Genomic DNA, 24,996 nt, shown 5'->3' on the forward strand with positions numbered 1-24,996 from the left:
GCTCAATTCTTGGAGGCAACTCCAGTGCTTGATACTAATGATCTGGACTTTTCTCCTTTGACAGCAGAATTAACGGTGGAGGAAGTTAAGGAGGCTATTGATAAGTTATATCTGAAGAAGGCACCAGGTCCAGATGGTATAACAGCAGAATTTTATAAGAAATTCAGAGACCTTCTGGCTCCAATTCTCATGGATGTGTATAGAAATTGTCTAGAAAATCACCTGATGCCTCCATCCATGAGAGTGTCCTCGTTAATTCTGCTGTCTAAAGGTAAAGAGCCGAGCGACATCAAGAACTGGAGGCCGATTGCCCTCTTGAATGTGGACAGGAAGATTCTGGCAAAGATCCTATTTTCTAGATTAGTCTGTTTGTCCCCGGCACTGTTGGCAGGCACTCAGTTTGGCACAGTAAAAGGGCGGAACATCTCTGGAGCAGTCATCTCGATACGGGAGATGTTTGAGAGATGTAAAGCTCTGCGGTGTGGGAGATATGTTGTTAGTCTGGACCAGGCTAAAGCCTTTGACAGGGTTGATTATGACTATCTGTGGGCCACTTTGTCAAAGTACGGTATTCCGGGACAATTTGTGGATTGGCTGAAGACGTTGTACAGAGAGGCGGTGAACTTTCCTCTGATTAATGGTTGGCAGGGTGACACTTTTGGAGTTGGGGCGGGGGTGAGACAGGGCTGCCCAATGAGTCCGCTCCTGTATGTTTTTTCCCTAGACCCGTTTCTGAGGTCACTGCAGGAGTGCGATTTTCAGGGGGTGCCGGTCCCCCACTGCCCGCCTCTGAATGTTGTTGCCTATGCGGATGATGTGACGCTGGTGATCTCCAATCCTCGTGAGGTGCAGATGTTATCTGCGTCCATCAGAAGCTACTCAGAGGCCTCTGGGTCTCTGGTTAACCTTGAAAAGAGCCAAGCTCTGTGGACATTAGATACTGAGCCCAGATTTGATCTGCCGCAGTTTTCCAAAGCCTCCACCCATATTAAGATCCTAGGGGTTAAATTTGGGAGGGATGATAATGCCATGCTAAATTGGGAGGAGAAATTGGAAACCGGAAATGCAAAGGTTCAGCGATGGAAGAACTGGAGGCTGACCTACAGAGAAAGGGTCACAATGTTGAAGACGTACCTGGTCCCCGTTTTCTTGTATGTCTCTGTCGCTTTCCCTTTGCCAGAATCTTTCTCAGCGAAGCTCTTCAGCCTGTTCTTCCAGCTCTTGTGGGGGAATAGGTTGAACCTAATAAAGAGGGGAATAACGTACCTACGGCGGAGAGAGGGTGGGCTGGATATGTTGAATCCAAGGGTTTTCTTTGACTCCTTGTTTCTAAAGGTGAATTTTGGGAATATGGACTCAAACAGTAGCTCCCTGTGGGTAAATAGTATCAGGTACTGGATATTGCCTTTTGCAGAATCTTGGGTGCGAGGCGGCAGTCTCAAGAGGAGGAGATGGACAGGTGACCACCTCCCCCAGTATCTGGACTATGGTCTGAAGTGTGTTAGGAGGTGGGGACTGGAGAAGTCTGACATTGAGAGCAGTACGAGAAGAGACCTGTATGCTCGTGTATGTAGGACTTTCTTCTACTCTCCACTGGCCCTGAGAGATTGTGTCACCACCACCCTGCAGGAAAGCCTTAGGTTCCTAAACGGGAAACGGCTACCTCCTAAACTGTTTGATGTCACTTGGCTCTCACTGCATAGTCGGCTCTTTGTCAGAGGGAACCTGAAACATCTGTGTGTCTCTGATCGGAATTGTCCCCTTGGTTGTCAGCAGGAGGAAACTATGGAGCACTTTATATGTGATTGCTGGGGAGGGAGGAAGATCTGGGAGGAAGTGTCAAATAATCTAAAAATCCCCAGACTGCGGACCCTAAAGTATCCCGACATAATCTATGGTGTCCCCTCCACTGTTAGTAACATCAACAGAGAGACGATATATATTATAATCAGTGTCATCAAATATTACCACTGGCACATGAGAACCCGGGTGTCACTGCACAATGAGCTGTTCGATCACACCGCTGCCGCCAATCAGGTTATGTCAGAACTCTGGTGGATAAAATCACTGGAAGTTGGAAGGAGTCCAGGAAACATAACGTTATGGAGAAACGTAAAATTCAGTTAGAAAAATATGATAGTTTTTTTTTTTTTCTTAACTTTCTTTTTCCATCCCCAGGTGTGGATACTTTAATTTATTTATGAATATGATCTGATTATGTAGTGCTGTGTATATATTACCTAAGTGGTTTGTGTTTTGTAATACTGGATGATTTTTGTTTTATTATAATTGTATTTATGTTTGGTTTATAATAAAAATTGCACCTATGTACAAGAATATAACTACTATAATACTGCCCCTATATACAAGAATATAACTACTATAATACTGCCCCCTATGTACAAGAATATAACTACTATAACACTGCCCCATGTACAAGATTATAACTACTATAATACTGCCTCCTATGTACAAGAATATAACTACTATAATACTGCCCCTTATGTACAAGAATATAACTACTATAATACTGCTACAATGTACAAGAATATAACTACTATAATACAGCCTCTTATGTACAAGAATATAACTACTATAATACTGCCTCTTATGTACAAGAATATAACTACTATAATACTGCTCCTATGTACAAGAATATAACTACTATAATACTGCCCCCTATGTACAAGAATATAACTACTATAATTCTGCTCCTATGTACAAGAATATAACTACTATAATACTGCTCCTATGTACAAGAATATAACTACTCTAATACTGCTCCTATGTACAAGAATATAACTACTCTAATACTGCTCCTATGTGCAAGAATATAACTACTATAATACTGCTCCTATGTACAAGAATATAACTACACTAATACTGCTCCTATGTACGAGAATATAACAAACTATTATACTGCCCCTATGTACAAGAATATAACTACTATAATACTGCTCCTATGTACAAGACTATAACTGCTATAATACTGCCTCTATGTACAATAAGATAACTACTATAATACTGCCCCTATGTACAAGAATATAACCACTATAAAACTGCCTCTATGTACAAGACTATAACTACTATAATACTGCTCCTATGTACCAAAGTATATTTACTATAATACTGTTCCCTATTTACAAGAATATAACTACTGTAATACTGCTCCAATGTACAAAAATATAACTACCATAATACTGCCCCTATGTACAAAAATATAACTACCATAATACTGCTCCTATGTACAAGAATATATCTACCATAATACTGCTCCTATGTACCAGAATATAACTACTATAACACTGCCCCATGTACAAGAATATAACTACTATAATACTGCCCCTATGTACAAGAATATAACTACTATAATACTGCCCCTTATGTACAAGAATATAACTACTATAATACTGCTCCAATGTACAGAATATAACTACTATAATACTGCCTCTTATGTACAAGAATATAACTACTATAACACTGCCTCTTATGTACAAGAATATAACTACTATAATACTGCCTCTTATGTACAAGAATATAACTACTATAATACTGCCCCCTATGTACAAGAATATAACTACTATAATTCTGCTCCTATGTACAAGAATATAACTACTATAATACTGCCCCCTATGTACAAGAATATAACTACTATAATACTGCCCCTATGTACAAGAATATAACAACTCTAATACTGCTCCTATGTACCAGAATATAACTACTATAATACTGCCTCCTATGTACAAGAATATAACTACTATAATACTGCCTCCTATGTACAAGAATATAACTATTATAATACTGCCTCTTATGTACAACAATATAACTACTATAATACTGCCTCTTATGTACAAGAATATAACTACAATAATACTGCCTCCTATGTACAAGAATATAACTACTATAATACTGCTCCTATGTACAATAATATCACTACTATAATACTGCCCCTATGTACAAGAATATAACTACTATAATACTGTTCCTATGTACAAGAATATAACTACTATAATACTGCCCATATATACAAGAATATAACTACTATAATACTGCCCCCTATGTACAAGAATATAACTACTATAATACTGCTCCTATGTACAAGAATATAACTACTATAATACTGCCTCCTATGTACAAGAATATAACTACTATAATACTGCTCCTATGTATAATAATATAACTACTGTAATACTGCTCCAATGTACAAGAATATAACAACCATAATACTGCCCCCTATGTACAAAAATATAACTACTATAATACTGCTCCTATGTACAAGAATATAACTACTATAATACTGCTCCTATGTACAAGAATATAACTACTATAACACTGCCCCATGTACAAGAATATAACTACTATAATACTGCCCCTTATGTACAAGAATATAACTACTATAATACTGCTCCAATGTACAAGAATATAAGTACTATATTACTGCCTTTTATGTACAAGAATATAACTACTCTAATACTGCTCCTATGTACAAGAATATAACTACTGTAATACTGCTCCTATGTACAAGAATATAACTACTCTAATACTGCTCCTATATACAATAATATAACTACGATAATACTGCCCCTATGTACAAGAATATAACTACTATAATACTGCTCCTATGTACAAGACTATAACTACTATAATACTGCCTCTATGTACAAGAAGATAACTACTATAATACTGCCCCTATGTACAAGAATATAACTACTATAAAATTACCTCTATGTACAAGACTATAACTACTATAATACTGCCTCTATGTACAAGAAGATAACTACTATAATTTGCTGTAATTACGAAGAAGTGTGTTGTTTGCGCTCATCTTCGGATGTTGGTTGTGTTTGTGATGTCTGTCTCCATACTGGGAATGAGCTCCACTCATTGTCTGTAACTTTCCATTACCTTTATGGAGAGACCTGGTGATGGACTATAGACCAATTATGAAAGGCAAGCTATAGCCATTTGTCAAGCTGTCCGATGTAATCATTCTGGTTATAGCAATTGTACAAAGACAGATTTTCCTTCTCCCTTCGTTCTTCAATATCCAATCTGGCTTTAACCATTCCCCATGATGAGGCGTGTGGTCGGGAATGGAGGACTTTGCCTCATATTTACACAGGAAATTGTATTTTGTGCTATGTAGAAACAGAGTGAAGCTGATTGTGGTGAGGCTGATTGTGGTGAGACAGATCTACTCCTCATCTCACATCTGTTATCAGTCATCTAGAGTAAAAATCACAAGTTATAACACCTCTGAAACTGGCTCATAAAGAAGGAAGAGAAATCAGCTGGTTACAACGACGTTTCCGACCTCATCCTGATGATTGGCTGATTGTTTGATGGGCGAACCCCTGGATTTTTTGGGTCAGACGAAAATTTACCAAAAAAATTTGGTTTAGGTACCAGAATAATACCTGAACCCCATGCAGATGAATGGGGGGCCAGAACATCCATTGTTTGCCATGCTTTGATCTGTCTCTGATCGGCTTTAAGATTGTTACTGGTGGTCAGAGAGCTGTAGTTTCTACGCTGTCAGATGACTGCTCAAGCCAGCAACTGTCACCAGACTTAAAAAGTTTACCTCCAGTAACAGAGGCGTTGTCTGATGAGAGAGTACTACTCCCATCAGCCTACACCTGCTGCCGTTAGTAACAGCGAGAGCAGGCGCCGCTGAAGGGAGTATTCATCAGCCAGTGCCTGTGCTATAAAATGACGTGGAAGTCAGAAAAAAATGATGTGGGATCTCTCTATTTTTGATAACCAGCCAGGTAAAACTGATATCTGTGTGCTGCAACCCTCAGCTGTCAACTTTTATCATGGCTGACTATCAATAGAGGGGTACGAATGCTTTTTTTTGTTAATTATTTAAATAAATAATAGAAAAAAGTGGTGTTAAATCCCCATATTTTTGACAACAGCCAAGCTAAAGCAGACAGCTGCGTGCTGGTATTCTGAGGCTGGTTATGGCCATGAATATTGTCACCCCCCACCATCCCCAGTCTAGAAATAGCAGCCTTGCATGTATTAGAATTCTGGCACTTTGCCCTGCGCTTCCCACTTGACCTGTATCGGTGGCAAGTGGAGTTCATATCTGTGGAGTTGATGTCACCTCCAGGGACATCAAGCCCATGGATTAGTAATGGAGACGCATCTTTAAGACACCTATCCTTTTCTAACCTCATAGTCAGATTGTAAATCAACATACACCCAGAATAAAGTCCTTTATTTGAAATAAAAATATGCACGGTTTTACAAATGTGTTTAAAAATAATAAACAGTTATATTGACCTAATGCCCAGTCCATTGAAGCCCTAGTCCACTATAAAAAAAACACCGAAAATAAGAAACAGAAAAAATACTTTCCTAACACCCATTCCATTGAAGTCATCGTCTCCTGTAAAATAAAAACAAAAATAAAGAACAACCATATCCTTCACCTGTTTGACATACTGTCTCACACCATAACCCATGTCTGCGATAATTGGTTTTCAACCTGGACAGTACTAAGATGCGACCGTCCAGGCTAAAAACCATTGGAGAATGAACTGCTGTAATCACAGCTTCTGTGACTAGTGGTGATGTTATCAAGGTTACTGCAGGTCACTGAGGTTCTTGTTAAACAACCATGATAAAGCTGAGTGCTGCAGCCCGCAACTGTCAGTTTTTGTCATCCTGGTTATCAAAAATAGATAAGACCCCATGTCATTTTTCTTAACTTATTTTTAGCGCAGGCTTATGAATCCTCCCATCTGCAGCGCCTGCTTTTGCTGTTATCAGCAGGCATACTCTGATGGGAGTAGTACTCACATTAGCCCGACGCCTCTGTGACCAAAGGTAAACTTTTTGCTGCTGGTTCACAGCTGCTAGCTGTCAGTTGAATTGCAGCTCTTTGACAAGCAGTAATGATCTTACTGCCGATCAGAGCCACCAGTGTTTCTCACACTGTCACGCAGATGACAGTGTGGAACACACCCGATGTTCAGGGGGGCCGACACCGAACTGTAAAACTGACTTCCTGGAGAAGTCTGTGTTCACGGACAGTAAGTGTTTAGTAAGGACTCCGAACTTTACTGTTCTGCTTTGCCTATCACTATAATCTATATCTGAGGTGTGACGTCTCCTGGCAACTCCTCTCAGCAGTCAATAAGAGGCTGCGGCTTTTCTTACTGCCTGATTCTATCAGATATTTTTGTGCAGTGACCTTTGCGAGGGTAATGTAGTATTAATTTGTGGCCATACAGGACTGATGGACGCCTCACATCTCCTACAGAGCAGCGCTTCTCTCTGACTTACATCGGCGGTTCCAAGTTTCTCTACGATGTCCATGTGCCATATTAGACTCAGTAAATTGGCTGCGTCAGTCGCATTATCACTGAAAATGCTAAAAGAGAAGAGGGGGATGTCTTATCTAATGAACTGAGCCAGCCCCTTCATGTCCTTACAGGGTATGGGATGTGTGCTGCTTGTGTCAAAATGAATAGGAAAAAGGATCAAGGCAATTACCTAACCCGGTCCCCTTCTCCATCATAGTTAGTATAACAGAGAGAAGAGGGCCGAGCTCAGGACCTGAGCAGGACTGACAGCCCCCTTCTCCATCATAGATAGTATAACAGAGAGAAGAGGGCTGAGCTCAGAACCTGAGCAGGACTGACAGCCCCCTTCTCCATCATAGTTAGTATAACAGAGAGAAGAGGGCCGAGCTCAGGACCTGAGCAGGACTGACAGCCCCCTTCTCCATCATAGTTAGTATGACAGAGAGAAGAGAGCGCACCTCAGAACCTGAGCAAGACTGAAAGCCCCCTTCTCCATCATAGTTAGTATAACAGAGAGAAGAGGGCTGAGCTCAGAACCTGAGCAGGACTGACAGCCCCCTTCTCCATCATAGATAGTATAACAGAGAGAAAAGGGCTGAGCTCAGAACCTGAGCAGGACTGACAGCCCCCTTCTCCATCATACAGTAGTTAGTATGACAGAGAGAAGAGAGCTCAGCTCAGAACCCGAGCAGGACTGACAGCCCCCTTCTCCATCATAGATAGTATAACAGAGAGAAGAGGGCTGAGCTCAGAACCTGAGCAGGACTGACAGCCCCCTTCTCCATCATAGTTAGTATAACAGAGAGGGCCGAGCTCAGAACCTGAGCAGGACTGACAGCCCCCTTCTCCATCATACAGTAGTTAGTATGACAGAGAGAAGAGAGCTCAGCTCAGAACCCGAGCAGGACTGACAGCCTCCTTCTCCATCATAGATAGTATAACATAGAGAAGAGGGCTAAGCTCAGAACCTGAGCAGGACTGACAGCCCCCTTCTCCATCATAGATAGTATAACAGAGAGAAGAGGGCTGAGCTCAGAACCTGAGCAGGACTGACAGCCCCCTTCTCCATCATAGATAGTATAACAGAGAGAAGAGGGCTGAGCTCAGGACCTGAGCAGGACTGACAGCCCCCTTCTCCATCATAGATAGTATAACAGAGAGAAGAGGGCTGAGCTCAGAACCTGAGCAGGACTGACAGCCCCCTTCTCCATCATAAATAGTATAACAGAGAGAAGAGGGCTGAGCTCAGAACCTGTCAGGACTGACAGCCCCCTTCTCCATCATAGATAGTATAACAGAGAGAAGAGGGCTGAGCTCAGAACCTGAGCAGGACTGACAGCCCCCTTCTCCATCATAGATAGTATAACAGAGAGAAGAGGGCTGAGCTCAGAACCTGAGCAGGACTGACAGCCCCATTCTCCATCATAGATAGTATAACAGAGAGAAGAGGGCTGAGCTCAGGACCTGAGCAGGACTGACAGCCCCCTTCTCCATCATAGTATAACAGAGAGAAGAGGGCTGAGCTCAGAACCTGAGCAGGACTGACAGCCCCCTTCTCCATCATAGTATAACAGAACCTGAGCAGGACTGATAGCCCCCTTCATGCCGTTTATCATAGGGTGGGGGATGAACTTCACCTCTGTCAGAGTCAATGTGGAAATGGCATTTACAGGAGAGGAAGAGGAGGGGATGTGTTAACGAGACAATGTTGCAGATTTTATAATTATGTTATTAATAAGATATTTAGTAAATATCAACATAACTTTTCATGTCTCCCAGCAGCCCTTCCAAGTAATGATAAATCCCTTCTGCCATTGTCAGTAAATCTTCCCTCGGGTCAATTCCCACGCACAGTTGTGCAATTGTTGTTGATTTCCAGCTGCAAATTGGTAGAAGAAAATCTGCTTCAAACTAAATCAGAGATTTGCGAATGACACTCACCTAACAGCCATTCCCACGTTACGGCAAACATCTGCTGCGTAAATGGACCAGAGCTGCGGATTGTGCAGCGATTTATTTTACGGATCGTCTGGCGTATTCTACTTCTTGTGTCTGTACGTATTTTGCAATGCAAAGCGCAGGATCAGTCGCTGCTGATTTCTTGCTTTTTTCCGCTAAAAGAATCTGCAGCATTCTGACCATAAGGGAATTCACCATTAGGAGAGTTCTGGGTACAGAGATAAAGTAAAGTGGAATATTCCCTCAGAGCGGCGCTTCTGCCCTGCCCCTGACATGTTTTTAACGTTAACTGGCGAGAAGTTCGTCCTATGGTAGATCAAGATTGATTTAGCTAATTTAGGTGATGATTTCTGGGTCAGGGGCTTCTTCAGGGGACACTTAGAGGGAGAATCAGCCACGGCTTATTAGTTTTGTTTCTATGAACCCCCAACACATCGTTAATATTAAGGTAGACGAGGCCGTTATATTGGGAAATCAGCGGGATAAAAAGTGAGTTCTGTTTAATGGCGTCTCATAAATAAGCGCGGTGTGTGGTCGAAGGCAGACTGACAGTGCTCAGAACGTTACTGCTGATGTATGGCTTTAATTCCAGGCTTTTATGAAAATGTGACTATTTACTGACTTTTATTGTCCAAGTTTAATTGCGTTGAGATTAATTTCACTTTGTCTTTTCCCCATTCACAGAGGGCGATGAGACAGGAGTTATGGATAGTCTGCTCGAGGCCTTACAGTCAGGCGCAGCGTTCAGAGACCGCAGAAAACGAACTCCGAAAGTCAATGGTAAGTGAGGTCTGACACCGGCATTGTCCCGTCGGTCTGGCAGCGATGCTGTGTGACTGTTTGCTCAGATGGGAGCACGTGGGTGGTCCCAGTGACTGTGATGGTGCACCCCCACTGAGCATGTTAGGAAAGGTGCAAAACTCTGCATCGTACAGACCAGTACGGAACTGAGCAGGGCGCATGTGGATATTTAGTGCTGAAGGGGCCGCCACTGCTTCTGCTCCACGGTAATATTTATGTATCGTGTGTCTGTGTACAGTTATATCTCTGTACTATGATGTCTGTATGGTTATAGTTATGTACCATGACTTCTGTGTACGGTTATATCTTTGTACTACAGTATGACGTCTGTGTTTGGTCATGTCTTTGTACTGACGTCTGTGTACAGTTATATCTATGCGCGGTTACATTTATGCACTATGACGCCTGAGCACAGTTATAGTTATGTACTGTGACGTCTTCATACAGTTATATGTATGAATCATGATGTACGTGTACTGTTACAGTGCCTTGTGAAAGTATTCGGCCTGATGGAACTTTTCTACCTTTTCCCACATATCATGCTTCAAAACATAAAGATACCAAATGTAAATTTTTCGTGAAGAATCAACAACAAGTGGGACACAATTGTGAATTTGAACGAAATTTATTGGTTATTTTAAATTTTTGCTGAAATTCAAAAACTGAAAAGTGGGGCGTGCAATATTATTCGGCCCCTTTAACTTAATACATTGTTGCGCCACCTTTTGCTGCGATTACAGCTGCAAGTCACTTGGGGTATGTCTCTATCAGTTTTGTACATCGAGAGATGGAAAATCTTGCCCATTCTTCCTTGGCAAACAGCTCAAGCTCAGTGAGGTTTGAAGTTATCTTGAAAGTCCATGTGGGTTTATTTGCTTCATAAACCACCAAAACACCAACAAAAGGTAAACAATCCTTACATCAGGCAGACAAAACCTGAATGTCCATAGCGGAGCTCTGCTCTATTTCAAGCCTGTGAGCACACCGGCTGTGCAATGCATGCAGGCTTGGTCTGGAGCCACACACAGGAAGGCTTTTTCCCTCCCAAGACACAGACCACTCTGTAGTGTCCAAACTGGACATATGGAAATCTGTCCACACTGGCAGACTCCCAAACACTAACTGCCATGTGCCAAACACACCTCCATTAGGTAGGCTGTAACCACACCCACAGGTGAGATACATGGTCACATGATCATGTCATCACTGCAAGTCTTCAACCACCTGCAGGTCCTGTCGGTAAAAAGGGTACAGTGAGCACCCTCACCCAGAGGTGAAGTATGTGGGTAGCCAGACCCTCCCATATCTCATAGCTACCCCCGCAACCCAGATCCAGGTGCATTAAACGACATCTTAGTGCTCCCGTGCACTAAAGCCAAAATACTCCGGGTTGCATCACAGGGAGCAGCCATCTCTGCGACACATACCTCCCATTGATTACACGGCCATTAGCCTCCTTACAATGGTTATATTTATGCACTGTGACATCTGTGTATGGCTATATTCATTCGCTGTGACGTCTACGTACAGTTATATTTATGCACTGTGACGTCTATGTACGGTTGTATTTATGCACTGTGACGTCTGAGTACGGTTATATTTATTCGCTGTGAGGTCTATTTATGGTTATACTAGATTAAGGCCCGATGCTATCGCATCGGGAGGATAGTGATGTAGCGTTGACCATGTGTTGTGTGGCACTGTGAGCAGCACACCTTGAGAAGGAGATGTGGTGAACAGCCATCCCGCCTATCTCTTTAGCTGTTCCCAAAAACCCAGCCCTGTTAAAAGAGGAAAGAATGTAAAGTTGGGCAAATGCGCGTTGTTGCTCATCTGAGGGATATAGTGTTCCAGTTCTATGATAGATCTGGCCATGTATGCGGAAACAGTATGGGCCATATCCAGGAGGTGGTCAAATATTTGCACCCATGGAGGCAAAAGCAAAGGAACTGTTAATACTTTGACTATTATCCATGAAATTTTTGCTAAATTCACTTTGCCCTTTCAGCAAACGTGTAAAGACATCAGGATATTGTAGTATGGGTACATGGACTTTACCCTTCTGACAGCAGAGCGTAAAGTTGTTATCAGAAGGTATCTCTGCTAAAAAATGCAAAGCTTGGCAATGCTCACATACATGGGTCATGTCACCACAGCTGTGTTCAGTAATACTATTTTCATCATTAGTGAAAATGTGAGGTTGTAGTAGAAGTGCATGTCCAAACGGGGGGTTGTGCCTAGTTTTGAGACCAACGTATATTTGTCTTGGTTGCACTTTCTGCGGTCTAACTGTTGCAGCTTGTATGTGAAGAAACTGTGTGTCGGTATTGACTAATGGTGGTATTGATAGGGCAGAAACAGATTGCTGATTAGTTATGTCAGTGAACGGCATATAGGAAGAAGTGTGGTAGTAACTTGTTCCACATGCTGATGTGGAAGCATCCTGTTGTGAGTCTACTAATAATGATGAGGAAGAAGCCGTCTGTTGTCGGCGGTGACGGCGTGCAGAGGCTTCTTCAGCCAATCTAATGGATTTAGAGTTAGTTGATTCGTGTGTGAGACGACGGCGTTTATAAGCCTTACTCTTGCCAAGGCGGTGCTGTTTTTCCTCAGGAGTCTCATTAGCACGGCGTTGTTTTTGACGTAGTGCTAAAGCTGCTTTCCTTTCACTGGTATTGGCATACTTTTTGGTATGACTCAAGTTGGCACAGGTAAAGGAGTCTATTTGGCAGTTATCTGGCAGTGAAGAAGGCGTCCTGGAGTATTGTAGTGTAAACAGATACTTATAGTCTTCTTATAGAAGTGGGGTACAGAAAAACAGGGCATATAAATGGCGAGAGATAAATGACTTATTAACTGGTGTAATTATGCAGAAGACTTAAGGCCCCGTCACACTAAGCGACTTACCAGCGATCCCGACACCGATATCAAGGTGTCAGGATCGCTGGTAAGTCGCTATGTGATCGCTGGTGAGCTGTCACACAGACAGCTTCACCAGCGATCAGCACAGCGATGCCGAGCGCCCGGCATCGCTTGCCATCGCTGTAAAAAATAGAATCAAAATAAAAAATATAGTTATTCTCACCTTCCGACGTCCCGTTCAGCCATCCTGCCTCTCTCCACGCTCCGGTTCCAGTGATCCTTTGCACGAATGACCGCGAGACTTTGTTATCCCTCGAGACCGTGACATCTCGCGGTCATTCGTGCAAAGGATCACTGGGACCGGAGCGTGGAGAGAGGCAGGATGGCTGAATGGGACGTCGGAAGGTGAGAATAACTATATTTTTTATTTTTGTTATTATTTTTTACACCTGATCGCTGGCGATGCGTGCTGGCCAGCGGGAGACCAGCGACCAAAGAAATGTCCAGAGGTTTCTTCCAGCGATCAGCGATACCGGCAGAGGGGCCGCTCGCTGATCGCTGTCACACACAGCGATCTCGCTGGTGAGATCGCTGTTACGTCACAAAAGTTGTGACTCAGCAGTCAGCAGCGATCTCGCTACCGAGATCGCTTAGTGAGACGGGGCCTTTAAACTGGGGTCCTCCTGTAGTTATGCTTAACGTCCTCCTAGTCAAGGCAAAATTGACCCTGTAATTGCCCAGCAGTAGTTATGAAGTGGTAGAGGCAAATTGGCCCTGTAATTGCCCAGCAGTAGTTATGAAGTGGTAGAGGCAAATTGGCCCTGTAATTAGACACCGGCAGTGAACAGGCAGAGGAGCAAGGCAACACGTCCGCACAGCAAGTCGGCGTGAGGTAAATGACTAAATTCTGCGGGATCCAAGATGGCGTCGGCGAAATCTCGCGAGATTTCGCTGACGCCATCTTGGATCCCGACGTCGTCCACGCCGGCGACATGTTCTTGCGGCGATGCCATCTTGGATCGGCAAAATCCCGCAATCCTCAAGATGGCATAGGCGAAATCTCGCGAGATTTCGCCGACGCCATCTTGAGTATCGCGGGATTTCGCTGATCCAAGATGGCGTCGCCGCAAGAACATGTCGCCGGCGTGGACAACGTCTGGATCTAGGATGGTGCCGGCGGAAGATGTCGTGGATCGTGCCGATGCAGACGGCGATCGTCGAGCAGCGGCGATGACGGCGTGAGTATGAGAGTTGGAGTGAAAGGGTCGTATGTGGGGTGAAAGGGGGGGGACGTGAGTGCAGATGGTGAAAGGTGAGAGGAGTGTGTGTTGAGGAGGTGTGTGTGTTGAGGAGGAGTGTGTGTTGAGGGTTAACAAGGTGTCACGCTCACCTCCTCCCCGGCGCCTGGCACGCTCACCTCCCCGGCTCTGGTCCGCTCTTCGGTGCCTGCGGCCGCTGTCTCAACCGCCGCTGTCTCTGCTACCTCTGCCTGGGTCTCTCCATCTGCCAATGCCGCGGCTCCCCCCCCTTGCGGCGCCTTCGGTCCCCGCCGCCTCCCGTGCCTCCACGCCATCTGGGCCTCTCCGGCGCGTCCGCTCCTCTCGCGCCTCCACGCCATCTGGGCCTCTCCGGCGCGTCCGCTCCTCTCGCTCCGCCCCCTCTGCTGGCATCTGTCAATCATCCTTCCTGCGGCCAGCTCCTGCTCCTTCACACAGGCGTAGTGCTAGATACGCCCCCTAGACCTGGCGTCCTATCTCCTCGTCCCATGGTTCAGCTGCACTCTGACCCGGAAGTTCTCTAGCATGTCCTATATCAGGCAGTCTCACCCTATGCTCACTGCCTATCATTTGTGGTATCGGGTCCACGCGCTCCTGCATTCCTCTTCGTTCCTGCGCTGTCTACCTCTCCGTGGCCTCCGCTGTTCTTCCTGTTTGTGACTTTCCTGTGTTCCCTCCTAGATCCAGTCCGTTCCTGCTTCCGTCCTCCTGCTCCTGTGTCTTGTCCTGTACCGGTTCCTGCCTCCCACCTTTGCCAGTCTCGTCTGCCGTCCACCACCATTCCCGCAGTCTCAGCAGCCATCCCTGTGGCCGTCGTCATCTCTCATCTGGTCGCCTTTATTTCCCTGCCTGCTTACTTACCCGGCTGTTCCCAGGTATCAGCTTCCACGCCGAAAGTCTCCCTTGGGTCTGCCCCTAACGCTCCCTGTATAGGGGGTGGTCCACCTCGTTCAGCTCGCCCGAGGGAGGTTCGTCATCGCGGTCCTGAGGGTTCACTCCGGAGGTCCCCAATCTCACAGTATAGTCAGGCCATGGACCCCGCTGGTACCCCGACCCAAAAGGAACTCCTGTTCCTGCGAGAGAATCAGACGAGGATAATGTCCTTCCTCAAGTCTATGGAGTCTCGTCTGTCCTCCCTTCAGTCCTCAGATCCCACCAGCGCTTCCCAAATGGCGGGTCTCCAGCAGGAGCTCGCTCAGCAGCGCGACACTCAGGCCCATATTTTAAATTATATGGCCTCAGTGGATAACCATCTCCTGGCCCTCCAGTCCGCAGCCTCTGCTCCGGTCCAGGCGGTAACCCCCCACCCCTCACCCCGTTTGGCAAGATCTCCACGGTATAATGGGGATCCCAAATTATTCAGAGGGTTCCTAAACCAATGCCTGCTCCACTTCGAGCTGTCTTCCCTGCAGTACCCTACGGATCAGGCTAAGGTGGTCTTTGTTGTATCTCATTTGGAGGGGGAGGCTCTAGCTTGTGTAAATTCTCTCTGGGAGCGAGACGACCCCATTGTATCCCAACTCTCCAATTTTTTGACACCTTTCGGAAGGTGTTTGATGAACCGGGACGTTTGTTCTCCACTACCGAAGCGTTGTTTAATCTCCAACAGGGCACGCTCTCGGTAGGCCAGTACACCATACGCTTTCGCACCCTATCCTCTGAACTGGGGTGGAATAACGAGGCCTTGGTAGGAGCTTTTTGGCGGGGGCTCTCTGGCCGAATCAAAGACGAGCTGGCGGGACGAGATACTCCAGCCTCCTTGGAGGATTTCATCTCCTTGGCCACCCGTATCGACCTCCGCTTTCAGGAGCGATCCCGAGAGGCTGCTAGAGAGAGGAGGCCTTGCGTCCTGCCAGTCGCTCGAAGTCCACCTCGCTCCCGCTCAGTGATGTCCTCGGCGGCTTCTGCACCGGAACCCATGCAAGTGGATCGTCTCAAGCTGGTGGAGGAGAGTCGGAGAGAGAGGATTGATCAGGGGCTCTGTTTCTATTGTGGGAGTGCATCCCACTTCCTCCGTTCATGTCCTATACGCCCGGGAAACGCCTCCGCCTAGGTCAGGTAAGAGAGGCCTCCCTAGGTGATTGTGATTCCTCTCTACCCCTGATTCTTTCCGTTCTTTTGCACGTAGGCTCCAATCGATCCTCTGACTGGGCCTACATTGATTCAGGTGCTGCCGGCAATTTTATTCAGTTTGAGGCGGTTAAAAGACTTCGGATCCCTGTCCGATCCCTGGAGACTCCTCGGCAGATTGCTTCGGTCGACGGTCGACCCCTGCGGATGTCCGTCACTCAGGTCACTGAAGAAGTGGAACTGCAGATTGGAGCCTTACACCAAGAGAGGATAGTCTTTTATGTTCTGCCTTCGTTATCTCACACCATCCTCTTGGGCCTGCCCTGGTTAAGAACTCATGAGCTTGTTTTGGATTGGCGCTCTGGGGACATCCTGCGTTGGGGACAGTCGTGTCAAGCCGAATGTCTGTCTGCCGTTCAACCGAAGAACATCAAGCCTTCTGCTCCAGTCCCTACAGGATTACCTTTCTGCCTGGCACGTTCACCTCCCCGGCTCTGGTCCGCTCTGTGGCGTCTGCGGTGGCTGTCTCAACCGCCGCTTTTTCTGCTACCTCTGCCCGGGTCTCTCCATCTGCCGATGCTCCACCGCTTGCGGCGGCTTCGGTCCCCGCCGCCTCCCGTGCCTCCACGCCGTCTGGGCCTCTCTGGCGTGTCCGCTCCTCTCGCTCCACCCCCTTTGCTGACACCTGTCAATCATCCTTCCTGCGGCCGACTCCTGCTCCTTCACACAGGCGTACTGCTAGATACGCCCCCTAGACCTGGCGTCCTATCTCCTGGTCCCATGGTTCAGCTGCACTCTGACCCAGAAGTTCTCTAGCATGTCCTATATCAGGCAGTCTCACCCTATGCTCACTGCCTATCATTTGTGGTATCGGGTCCACGCGCTCCTGCGTTCCTCTTCGTTCCTGCGCTGTCTACCTCTCCGTGGCCTCCGCTGTTCTTCCTGTTTGTGACTTTCCTGTGTTCCCTCCTAGATCCAGTCCGTTCCTGCTTCCGTCCTCCTGCTCCTGTGTCTTGTCCTGTACCGGTTCCTGCCTCCCGCCTTTGCCAGTCTCGTCTGCCATCCACCACCATTCCCGCAGTCTCAGCAGCCATCCCAGTGGCCGTCATCATCTCTCATCTGGACGCCTGTATTTCCCTGCCTGCTTACTTACCCGGCTGTTCCCAGGTATCAGCTTCCGCACCGATAGTCTCCCTTGGGTCTGCCCCTAACGCTCCCCGTATAGGGGGTGGGCCACCTGGTTCAGCTCGCCCGAGGGAGGTTCGTCGTTGCGGTCCTGAGGGTTCACTCCGGAGGTCCCCAATCTCACACATGGCAAGAGGTGTGTAGTGACGGCTCGCATGGTGAGGAAGGTGTGTGTTAGGAAGGTATATCGTGTCGGGGGGTGTGCGGGGGGCAGAAGAGGCCTGGATGTGACGTCACCAAGTTACAACCGGACAGAAGCTGCGTTACAACTCGACGGAAGCTGCTTAGCGCATTAATTATTATAGATTTATTCGCTGTGACATCTGTGTACAGTTTTATTCATTTGTTGTGACGTCTATGTACGGTTGTATTTATGTACTGTGACGTCAATGTTGTATTTATGCACTGTGACATCTGTGCAAGCTCTTTCCCATCTACTTGTGCAGGAGCCACTTGCAGTACTGCTCACGGCCACGATCTGATGTAGGGCACTGTGCCATTTCCTGCACATTCGATCAGCTGATCGTTGGTGGTACTAGAAATGAGACCCCCACCAGCTGAAAAGTAATCACTGCAGATGGAGCAGATTTGGTGAAGCCATATGAAGTTGCTCCATCTCTTCCGGTAATCATTCCCAGAAGCCTCGCTGACAACCCCTGATCTATCCGCAGTAATAAGGTGTGCTCCACCAGTAAGCAATGAGAATCTGCTGGTGTGACAATGAGTTATGGCAGAGATTTCTGGTGGATATTAGCCATGAGTGATAGCTGCTTCATTCTGGAGGGAATGAATGGAGCTCATCAATCACATCTGCAGCCAAAACTCGGGGAAGACTTGATGCTGGATGAACATGTTCTTGTGTGTCTGCAATTACCATAATGATTCTGTACTGTGTGATTATGGGGGGCCGCATCCATCACCAGCCTACAACCCCTCTGTAGGGTCATGTCTAAACAGTGTGCCATGTCTGCGCCTCCATACCTTAAAGAGCAATGTCAAGTAAAGGGCCTGTTACACATAGCGATATCGCTAAAGCATCATCGATTTTGTGACGCAGCGATATTGCTAGCGATATCGCTACATGTGATACTCACCTCTGACCGCCCCCCCCCCACTGCTGGCTATCGCTGATCGCGCGAGATCAGCCTGGTCCATTTGTCGTCGTCGGCTTCTTGCTGGCGCCGACGAGCAAGGCATGGACGTGGGCAGAAGACGTCACCCTCGCCGCGTCTGGCAGGTGAGTAACGACCGCCGAGCATTGCTGCGTCGCTAGTGAAATCTGCCTGTTTGGCAGCTCACTAGCGACCATTTAGCGATGCACCAGCAATCCTGACCAGGTCATATCGTGGTCGGGATCGCTGGTGCATCGCTAAATGTAATGGGGCCTAAAGCCTCCTGCTGGGACGCCCACAGCCTTTAATGCTCTTCTCCCAGTCCCTCTAAAATCCAAATCCAGTCCGAGCGGTAAGCTTGTTCCACTGGTGTTGGGGCTGGAACCACATCTGTACTGGTGGGTCACCATCCTGGATATGTGCAAGTAGCCAATAACTGTGTGGCCACTGAACATATTCTGGCCTCTGTGATTGATACACTTCATATGCGATCTATACCCGGGCTCTTCACCAGGCTCCATCTGCCATTTATAATCCTGGTGTCTTCTTATGCGATGAGGGACTAGTGGACATTGAAGACACTTTAAGACCGGCCAGTACAGCACTTTACTGAATGCAAACCTGCCCAGTGCACCCTACTGTTTACTCTGCACCCCGATATATCGTGTATATGGTGGTGATAGCACCTGTGCACAGTGTAAATAGCGTATGTCATGATCCAGTCCGAGGTTTGTTTTCTGCTATTCTCTCCCTGGACTGGTCATACGGGGGATAATCCCCTTTGCCTTGGTTTGGATTTGTTTTTGCTATTTCAATTCACTGAGGCCTGCAGGTGAGGTCAGTGATAGTTCATGCTTCCAGGCTAGAGCAAATGACCCGTATACCCTAGTGATCCTTCTACTTCTGGTTTCCCGTATTCGTGTCTGACCCGTTCCCTATCCCTGACTTTGTGTACGTTTGGTTGTTTTCCTACAGTGTATGACTTGGCTTGAACTCTGAATCCCGCTTCCTATTTTTCTGTCTCTGATACCAAGTTACCGTCCCGGCTTATGACTCACTGGCTTGTACCTTGACTCCCCTTTCTGTGTCACATCTTGGATCCCATCTGGCTCTGACTTCTGGCTTTTCTCAGACTACGTGCATTGCTGTGCCCAATGGTACTTCGTCTTTCTGTTTGTTGCTGATCTGGCCTGTCTGACTACTCTGCCGCCTCCTAGTGACGGCCTGCACGTCTGCACTGTGGTGCTACATAGTGAGTGCAACTCTTTTTCCCTTAACAGCGCTCCCTGGTGGAGGTTGTACAGTGTGTCGTGGTGATAGCGAATGCGCACAGTGTAAATAGCGTGTGTATGGTGGTGATAACGCATGCGCACAGTGTAAATAGTGTGTTCACAGTGTAAATAGTGTGTGTGCTTAGTGTAAATAGTGTGTGCACAGTGTAAATAGCACGTGTGCCCAGTGTAAATAGCATGTGTATGGTGGTGATATTGCGTGTGCAAAGTGTAAATAGTGTGTTCACAGTGTAAATAGTGTGTGTGCACATGTAAATAATGCATGTGCACAGTGTAAATAGCACATGCGCACTGTGAAGGACACATAAAATACACAATGGTTACGTAAACTTCATGATCGTGTGTCAGATGTACGACGTGTAATCATCAACCATTATTAGGAATGTGGCCTAACTTGTTCGGCCGATACATGTGGGAAATGAAAGGTGAGTTCGGAATCTTCTGCCCACGATCGTGTGAGATCATGACACGTCCTGTGAGCCCTGTAAGGTCCTCAGACATCAGACATGTGCGGCTCGTAACCAGCGATCGTCCCTCATTACAGTCCTGGGCCAGGATTCGACACAGTCATCACTTATGCTGCAAATCGCCGGCTCCCGGGACACAAACCAATAATCTGGAAGCTGAATTGTCAGCAGAGAAAAAATTCAATTCACGTCAGAAACATTTCTTCCCCAAAGACACGACTGTTTCCTGGAGAATAAGAGATGGCGGTGAGAAGTCGCATCCTCCTGCCACCACCGCTCACACACTTAGGTCTGATGGATGGAAGAAATCAAAACTGTAAAGATCTTCATTTCACAAAGACTAGATCTTCATGTTCACAAAGACTGGGGTCACACAGCGAACAGCAGAGCTGGGGCCACTGTCACACCAGAGCGGGAGCCACAAAGCAAACAGCAGAGCAGGGACAAGTGTCACAGTAGAGCGGTGGCCACTGTCACAGCAGAGCGGGGGCCACATAGGAAACAGCAGAGCAGGGACCACTGTCTCAGCAGAGCGGGGCCACTGTCACAGCAGAGTGGGAGCCACTGTCACAGCAGAGCGGGGGCCACATAGGAAACAGCAGAGCAGGGACCACTGTCACAGCAGAGCGGGGGCCACATAAGAAACAGCAGAGCATGGGCCACTGTCACAGCAGAGCGGGGCCACTGTCACAGCAGAGCGGGGCCACTGTCACAGCAGAGTGGGAGCCACTGTCACAGCAGAGCGGGTGCCACATAGCGAACAGCAGAGCATGGGCCACTGTCACAGCAGAGCGGGCATTGGAGCCACTGTCAAAGCAGAGTGGGGCCACTGTCATAGCAGAGCAGCGGCCACATAGGAAACAGCAGAGCTGGGGCCACTGTCACACCAGAGCGGGAGCCACAAAGCAAACAGCAGAGCAGGGACCACTGTCACAGTAGAGCGGTGGCCACTGTCACAGCAGAGTAGGGCCACTGTCACAGTAGAGCGGTGGCTACTGTCACAGCAGAGCGGGGGCCACAAAGGAAACAGCAGAGCTGGGGCCACTGTCACACCAGAGCGGGAGCCACAAAGCAAACAGCAGAGCAGCGACAAGTGTCACAGTAGAGCGGTGGCCACTGTCACAGCAGAGCGGGGGCCACATAGGAAACAGCAGAGCAGGGACCACTGTCACAGCAGAGTGGGAGCCACTGTCACAGCAGAGCGGGGGCCACATAGGAAACAGCAGAGCAGGGACCACTGTCACAGCAGAGCGGGGCCACTGTCACAGCAGAGCGGGGGCCACATAAGAAACAGCAAAGCATGGGCCACTGTCACAGCAGAACGGGGCCACTGTCATAGCAGAGTGGGAGCCACTGTCACAGCAGAGCGGGAGACACATAGCGAACAGCAGAGCATGGGCCACTGTCACAGCAGAGCGGGCGTTGGAGCCACTGTCAAAGCAGAGTGGGGCCACTGTCATAGCAGAGCTGGGGCCACTGTCACACCAGAGCGGGAGCCACAAAGCAAACAGCAGAGCAGGGACCGCTGTCACAGTAGAGCAGTGGCTACTGTCACAGCAGAGTGGGGGCCACCTAGGAAACAGCAGAGCAGGGACCACTGTCACAGTAGAGCAGTGGCCACTGTCACAGCAGAGCGGGGACCACATAGGAAACAGCAGAGCAGTGACCACTGTCACAGCAGAGCGGGGCCACTGTCACAGTAGAGCGGTGGACACTGTCACAGCAGAGCGGGGGCCACATAGGAAACAGCAGAGCAGGGATCACTGTCACAGCAGAGGGGGACCACTGTCACAGCAGAGCGGGGGCCACATAGGAAACAGCAGATCAGGCATCACTGTCACAGCAGAGCGGGGCCACTGTCACAGCAGAGCATGGGCCACTGTCAAAGCAGAGTGGGGCCACTGTCATAGCAGAGCGAGCGGGCGTGGGAGCCATTGTCACAGCAGAGCGGTCGCTGGGGCCACTATCACAGCAGAGCGGTCGCGGGGTCCACTGTCACAGCAGAGCGGGTGCCACTGTCCATATCGGCTGATAGTTTACAAATTAAACCCCTGAATCCTATGATGAGGGGCGTGCACCATATACAGGCACAAACTACCCGGCCAAAGCCGGTACAGAGCCGGACTCTGCATTTCTGGATGTTACTAATACAAAGCAGCAGTAACAATGTAACAATTGTGTCTCCAATTAAAGGGGCATTCCCATCATATAAAGGGACGGTATAGTGCCTGAATATGCATTCAGTCCATAATCAGTAAGGGTCCATCCCAATACTGAGAATCGAGGGGATGCAGTGCTGTACGTACGCTGTGCGTCCATGTAGGTCAGACATTAGTTATGGCGCTCAGATGGTATATGGTGGTAGAAGGATCGGTCTCGGCCATCATTGCTTCATCAGATTGGTAGTGCAGGTCCTTGGTGGCGCCCCTGTCAGGCAATGCGGGATACTGTATGATATATCTGGATAGATCCTTAAAACGATAAATGGAGGATAAAGCAGGGTCCTCGTGATGTTACAAGGAGTCCAAGGGCACAGAGGGGCTTGTTTTGGCTGAATGTTCCCTTCAGAGGCCAACCTTGTGTATAGGATGCATCTCCTACATTAAGGATCTTGCCGTTTCCTTCGAAGCGTGCTCGCCCTAAACAAACATGAGATATTTAGTGACATTCAGTGAAGTTCAGGCCTCCACCCTTCTCTGTTACTAACGAGCTCGATGTTACGACGCCGTCACGCCATAATCAGCGCCAGATACTCCGCTGTGCTTTTACTATAAGTTATACTATAACTTTTACTATAAGTTTTTCCCCAATTTCCTCAAATTCTGCTAAAACTTTGTGCCGGGTGAAGCTTCTTGTGTAAATATCCGTCACATGGCCATGACAGCTGGAGAATACTCCAGACTCTTGCAGACCTTGATTTCCCTGGTTCCTACATCGGGGGGATCCATGTGAGGGGCAGAGTTAGTATAATTGCTTTGTGACCTAATTATGCCGGCGATGGATGACATGTAGAATTTGAAGCCACCAGTGTTTTACCCTCTGCGAGTCTGGACAATGCACAAAGCTCGAAAGTCCTGATAAACGGAGCGTTAAGACGACAGAGCCGTTTTCTTGACCTCATTTTTCATCACAATTAGCATTTATATAACATCAATATGAGGCCGACGCACGTTCTGCATGAAATGATCACGGCACAGATCATGGCCTCTGGGAGGACATGCTGTATTGGACAGGGCTGTGGCTCATGCTCCTCATTGGTGCCATTCTTCGGCCTCGAGCTTCACGGATCCTGCTGGACGTTCGTCTTCGTTAGTTTCTCATGTGAAATATCTCCTTCATCATGTGACAATACAGAGACGCTCAGTGTCAGGAGCCGGGGTTATTGTCGGCCTTTACATGTTTGGAAGTTCATCTGTCTCAGTCGAGTTATTGGGATTATTGGGGTATGCTGCTGGACCCCATATTCAACACCCAGCCCACCTCGCTTCAGTTGCACAGTGGATTCCCTCCGGTGACGGGCCTCACATGGACACCGTTATCATCCCAGCATTTTCTTGTTTCTAGATAACCTTTCCTGAAATCTTGGGCAGCTGACCGACCACTAATAGAGAACCTTCCCAAACCTTATCATGACCTATAAAATGCTGACTATTGGTTATAATGCATATCGGCTTCTCAGGACGCGTTTATGTTACCACCGGTGGAACATTGACTATTATGGGCTCTCCAGGAATATTCCCAATGTTCGGAGCCATCAGTGACCGTCCTCAGGGTAACTCACAGGTTTTATTTATCATATAGCGACCATAACAGGCCAGACATGGATCTTACTGACCATGTTCTGCAAGGAATACAGAGATGGACAACATGAAGTCAGCGCGTGTTCAGACTTCTATAGCAGAAATTCAGAAGTGACCACATGAGATACAGCGGCACAAGGAGCATGGGACTCATCAGAGGCGCTGATCCCTGGCCTCCAAACACCAAGAGAAGACTTTGTGTAAAGCCGTTACTGACCATTGCACATTTTGTGATGCAGCCGGTGGTTTCCATTTATTTATATAACATAAATGTCTATAAAATGGTTCCATACGTGTCCTACAGATCTTTCAAAAATGGAGCTCAGTCCGAAAATCAATGGTGCTTGTTAAATGTCCTAATGATGTGTTTTTAGAGATTGAGGAAAGCTGCGATAAGATCCTGATGAAGAAAAGCAAAATCATTAATGGTCAGGAAAGGTCCCACAAAGTCTGGAGGTATCAGGGCACAGATATCGCCTGTGCGGGACATGGACATCACCTGTGCTGGAAATAGACCGTGAGCGCCACCTATCGGGCGTGAATACTGCCTGTGCAGGACATAGAAACAACCTGTGCGGGGTGTGAGCACCACCTATCATGGGTGCGGATGCTGCCTGTGCAGGCCATAAACAAACCCTGTGCGGGGCATGAGCGCCACCTATCAGGGGCGTGGATGCTAGCTGTGCAGAACATAGACATAACCTCTGTGGGGCGTGAGCACCACCTATCATGGGCGTGGATGTTAGCTGTGCAGGAGATAGCCACACCCTGTGCGGGGCATGAGTGCCACCTATCAGGGGCATGGATGCTGCCTATGTAGGACATAGACACAACCTGTGCAGGGTGTGAGCGCCA

The 24,996-nt window shown here is 47.5% G+C and overlaps 1 protein-coding gene across 6 annotated transcripts in view; it reads left to right on the forward strand.

Moving 5' to 3' along the window:
* The window catches only part of DIAPH2 (diaphanous related formin 2), a 1,634,550-nt gene that overhangs the window by 1,375,193 nt on the left and 234,361 nt on the right, over positions 1–24,996 (forward strand). For 2 of the 6 annotated variants that reach the window (XM_073589847.1, XM_073589845.1), the window contains exon 27: positions 9,960–10,055. In XM_073589847.1, coding sequence (XP_073445948.1) covers positions 9,960–10,055 — 96 coding nt within the window. Of the gene's footprint in view, positions 1–9,959; positions 10,056–14,896; positions 15,091–17,258; positions 17,648–24,996 lie in introns of those variants that run through there. The other 4 variants (XM_073589842.1, XM_073589844.1, XM_073589841.1 and 1 more) reach the window with 4 other exon arrangements.

This window comes from Dendrobates tinctorius, unplaced genomic scaffold (genome assembly GCF_039654945.1).
Source record: "Dendrobates tinctorius isolate UK_male_01 unplaced genomic scaffold, ASM3965494v1 ptg000114l, whole genome shotgun sequence".
NCBI classification, from domain to species: domain Eukaryota; kingdom Metazoa; phylum Chordata; class Amphibia; order Anura; family Dendrobatidae; genus Dendrobates; species Dendrobates tinctorius.